This window comes from Alligator sinensis, unplaced genomic scaffold (genome assembly GCF_000455745.1).
Source record: "Alligator sinensis unplaced genomic scaffold, ASM45574v1 scaffold84_2, whole genome shotgun sequence".
Taxonomy (NCBI): Eukaryota; Metazoa; Chordata; order Crocodylia; family Alligatoridae; genus Alligator; species Alligator sinensis.
In genome coordinates, this window is record NW_005842247.1 from 356,726 (window position 1) to 361,613 (window position 4,888).

Sequence of the window (4,888 nt, forward strand, 5' to 3'; positions counted from 1 at the left end):
ATGAACTTATAGGCAGCCACAAGGTCGCCTCTCAACCTTCTCTTGCGGAGGCTGAAGAGGTCCAGGTGCCCTAGTCTCTCCTCATAGGGCTTGGCCTGCAAGCCCTTAACCATACGAGTGGCCCTTCTCTGGACCCTCTCCAGGTTATCCCCATCCCTCTTGAAGTGTGGTGCCCAAAATTGCACGCAGTATTCCAACTGCGGTCTGACCAGCACCTGATAGAGGGGAATTATCACCTCCTTGGTTCTGTTCGTCATGCATCTGCTGATGCACGATAAAGTGCCATTAGCTTTTCTGAAGACTTTGTCACACTGACGACTCATGTTCATCTTGGAGTCCACTAGGACTCCAAGATCCCCTGCCGCTTCTGTGCCACCAAGCAGGTCATTTCCTAGGCAGTAGGTATGCTGGACATTTTTCCTCCCTAGGTGCAGCACTTTGCATTTCTCCTTGTTGAATTGCATTCTGTTCTTTTCTGCCCATATGTCCAGCCTGTCCAGGTCTGCTTGTAGTTGTTCCCTGCCCTCCTATGTGTCCACTTCAGTGAGGCAATTCTAGTTTTAGACCCTGTCATCAGTGCACGTCATAACCAGTCTTATATCAGATTCATGGCACTATAGGCTTGATATATGACAGAAGGCAGGGGAGAGTGGCACCTTAGTGTGCCTATACACATGTAGTGAGGCTGCAGAGCAGACTCTATTTAATCAAGTCTGCTGGAGCATAGTAATTACCGTGCTCCAGCATCATGTGTATCAGCGTTCCCACACTGAAAAATGGGGGTGAGGCGCTTTGTTCAACAAGCCTGCCACCTTTTTTCAGCACACAGACACTGATGCATGTGACTCTCCATACATTATAATTAGTGGCTCCCAGAGCCTCTCTTATTAAAGTGCCCCCTCTGCTCCCCACCCCCATTCCTGGAACACATGTATAAATGTCCTTAGAGACTAATTGGTTCAGAGGTATAAACCTAAATAGGTAGGGTCCTACCAAAATCACAGCAGAAGTGTGCTGCACAGTGGCTCCTTTAATCTTGCAGTTTCCCCCGTGCGCCTCCCACCTCGCCACTGATTGGCAGAGGGCCCCCATTGCTCATCACTTGCTCCTGATTGGTGGGGAGGTGAAAACCACAGTTTTCAATATGCCACAGTTTTTGCCTCCCGCCACTGATTGGCCGAGGGGCCCCAGCAATCCCACTGCTTTTTGCTGCCTGTCCAAGAGGCAAAAACAGAGACAGACAGACAGACAGAGTAGGATGGGAGCAAAGCGCCCTGGGAAGTGACAGGACTGTGGCTTCTCTCAGAAGAAATCATGTATATTTTCTTTCCCAGGAGAAGCTGAGCCGGGAGTGATTTAACTTGTGTTGCTCTCAGGTTATTTTTCTCCCAAAGTGGTCATTTTTGCTCTGGGAGAAAAATCTTCAACATCTGTACACTCGTGGTTTCCTCTTGGAGAGGAGGAGAAACTGAATGTCAGTATGAAGCCATGCTCTCTGCATCAAAAGAATGCCTTAGAATTAGAAAAGCTAGAGAAAAGGGCAACAGAAATGATCAGGGGCATGGAGTAGCTGCCCTACCAGGAGAGACTGAAAAGACTTCTCCTTCAGTTTGGAAAGGAGAAGGCTGGGGAGAGTATGATAAAGGTCTATAAAATGAAGGGGATAGACCAAGTGAACAGGGAATAATTATTCATTAAGTCCAGAATAATAGAGCTAAGGGGCAGTCACTCAAATTAGTAGGACACAGATTTAAAACTAAAAAGAGAGAAAGTACTTTTTTATGCAGCGCGTGCAGTTAACCTCTGGAACATGTTACCACAGGAGGCTTTAGAGGCAGGTAGTATAGCCAGTTATGAAAAGGGAGTAGCAAATTCATGAACAGTAGCTCTATTAATGACTATCAAACAGGACAGTTGAAGAAGTTTCCTCTGGCATCTCTGAACTAATGAGGGTGGATAGCTGTGAAGGTAATACACAGAGGATAGTTTATTCTTGATATACCTGATTCACTGCTCTCCCTCCAAAGTATCCACTCCTACCACTGTCAGAGAGAGGACATTCTATTAGGTGGACCGTTGGTCTGACCCAGTATGGCACTTCTTATGTTCTTATCTATTCTATTCTGATGTAAGCAAAGAATTGATTGAGAGGTTGATATTTATGAGGCCTGTTGGATACCGGTGATTATTCTTGTTGCTTCATAGGAGGGAGGGTAAAAATCTTTCATCCTCAGTACCTGCAACAATAAATTGTCAAGGCAAACCAAAAAAAGGTGGCAGCTTGTTGGACAGCTGCCAATATGCTGCTTCCACTTACCTATAGAAGAGTTGGTTTAATGTTAGAATGAAACTGGCACTTCACAGTACCCAACTTTACCTTTACCTTTAATATGGTAATGCTGTTTTTCTGAAGACATCTATATCCACTACGTAAAACACTCAGAAAACTATGATGTTTGTATCAGAGCTAGAATTGTGTGTGTTAACTTTCTCTTGCTTGCCTTTTAAGACACAATGCAAAGAGTATTGTTTGACATCTAATGACTTGAAGTCCAGTTAATGTTCTCAACTACTATAATGTTTTTTTTTCTTCCCCACAACTGTAATTTAATGTCTAATATATTTCTATAAACTGCTTTAGCAGTCCCTACAGAAGTTGACAGCTACCACAGCCTTTTCCCTTTAGAACCACTGCCACCACTCAATCGGATACAGAAAACAAGCAACTTTGGGTACATAACATCATGCTACAAAGCTGTAAATAGCAAAGATGATCTGCCATATTGCCTTCGGAGGATACATGGTGAGAGAAGTCATAAGTTGTCATCTTTTTAAACTGCAGTGCAACCTATATGTTTAGAATTCTTAGTATAAGCCTTGAATTAGTTTTCATTTAAAATTTTATTGTTGGTAAAAAGGGAGTACAGTTGGGCCAAGATAACAATTCATGGTGCTGGAATCGAATAAGCAGAATTTTATATTGGTAAAACTACTAATTTCTCAGTATTTTTGGATTGGATGTTAAAATTAAAGTCTTAAGGCAGGGGTGGGCAATTATTGTGCCTGGAGGGCTATTTAATGACTTTTGGTGAGCTGTCGGGTTCTGCAAGGGTAGCCCCTCCCCTTGACAGGGTTGTGAATAGGAGTATGTGTGGGGTTTGTGGGTAGGGTTGGGGTTTGTGGGGGGATGCCCCCCACCACATTCGCTCCCTCCACCATGCTCACCCCACGGCGGACAGCCCCTGCCACCAGCAGCAACAGCAGGCAGTGGGCCCTTAGGGCACCCATTGCCTGTGGCAGGCAGAGCCCCATCACAGTGTGCGACTCCAACTAAGTCCCAGAAATCGCACGTGGCAGAACAGAGCCCACTCAGCCTGATGGCATGCGACTCCCTGTAGCTCCTGAACCGCATGCCATTGGGCTGGGTGAGCTCCATGCCTCCACCTGCAGTTCCCAGCCAGAGTGCTGGAAGCCCACTTGGAGGCACAGAGCCAGCCCAGCCTGGCCTGATGGCACATTGCTCCTGCCTACAGTGCTGGGAGCTACACATGCTGGCATGGAGTCAGCTTTCATAGATTTCATAGACATTAGGGCTGGAAGGGACCTCGGAAGATCATCGAGTCCAGCCCCCTGCCCAAACGGCAGGAAGTCAGCTGGGTTCATAGGATTAGTCTGGTTTGAAGGCACACGCCAGGCTGGGCCAGTTCTGTGCTGCCATGTGCAGCTCCCAGGATTCAGCTGGAGCTGTGCACCATAAGGAAGCTCTGCCTGCCATGGGGCATGAGTGCCCCCAGGGCCCTCTGCCTGCTGCTGCCACCGGCAGTAGGGACTCTGCTCCACAAGGGGAGGGACATGGGGCAAGGGGGCCCATACTCAGCCACACACCCCACACCCACTCCCGCCCCCACCACCCCTATGCATCTCACACCCACCCACACACACGTGCCATCTGGCCAGACGGGCTCCATACCACCATGTGTGACTCCTGACTCTCCTTCCAGGAGCTGCATGCCATTGGACTGACTGGGCTGGCTCTGTGCCAGCATGTGGGGCTCCCGGCACTGGAGCCAGGAGTGTGCGCTGCTGGGCTGGGCCAGACTGGCTTCATGCCTCCATGTTGGGATCCTGGCACTGCAGAGAGGAGTTCCCCAGTCGCAGACTGTCCAGTCGTGTGCCATCACGCTCAGTGCCTTCATGTGGGACTCCCAGCTGGAGTGCTGGGAGCCCCACAGAGGTGGAGGTACAGAGGCCGCTCAGTCCAATGGCACATAACCTCTGAAAGCCTTCTTCCCACCAGCTTTCAGAGGGGCAGCTGCGGGCTGGTAATAATTGTTTTTTGGAGGAGGCCCACAGGCTGGATAGAATGGCCTGGCAGCCCGGATCCAGCCCATAGGCTGTATTTTGCATGCCCCTAATGTAAGGGTTCAAAAAAAAATTAAACTGGATTTATTCTCTTTTCAGGTTTTCGTCTTGTTAATACAAAATGCATGGTATTGGTTGATATGTGGAAAAAAATTCAACATTCAAATATTGTAACCCTGCGTGAAGTATTTACCACTAAAGCATTTGGAGAACATTGTAAGTTTTTTCTGGAATTGACCTTTTAAGGTAATTTTACAGGATGTATTTGAGTTAATTGTCATTTATGTCTTTATTTTTAAGCTCTTGTGTTTGCATACGATTTTCATGCTGGAGGAGAAACTATGATGAGCAGACACTTTAATGATCCAAGTGCTGATGCCTATTTCACGAAAAGGAAGTGGGGTAAGGAAAATATGTTCAACCACCTCCAATATTTGAGAGGTGTCTAAGTGGTTGAACAGTTAAGTAATGATCAATAAGTTAGCCTTCTAACTTCATAGGAGTTCTGTTTTTTGGATCAGCAGGA

The 4,888-nt window shown here is 47.2% G+C and overlaps 1 protein-coding gene across 1 annotated transcript in view; it reads left to right on the forward strand.

Moving 5' to 3' along the window:
• The window catches only part of PAN3 (poly(A) specific ribonuclease subunit PAN3), a 126,230-nt gene that overhangs the window by 85,720 nt on the left and 35,622 nt on the right, over positions 1-4,888 (forward strand). Inside the window, 3 exon segments of the mRNA XM_006027488.3 lie at positions 2,642-2,803; positions 4,462-4,578; positions 4,663-4,764. Of these exon segments, the coding sequence (XP_006027550.2) occupies positions 2,642-2,803; positions 4,462-4,578; positions 4,663-4,764 (381 nt within the window).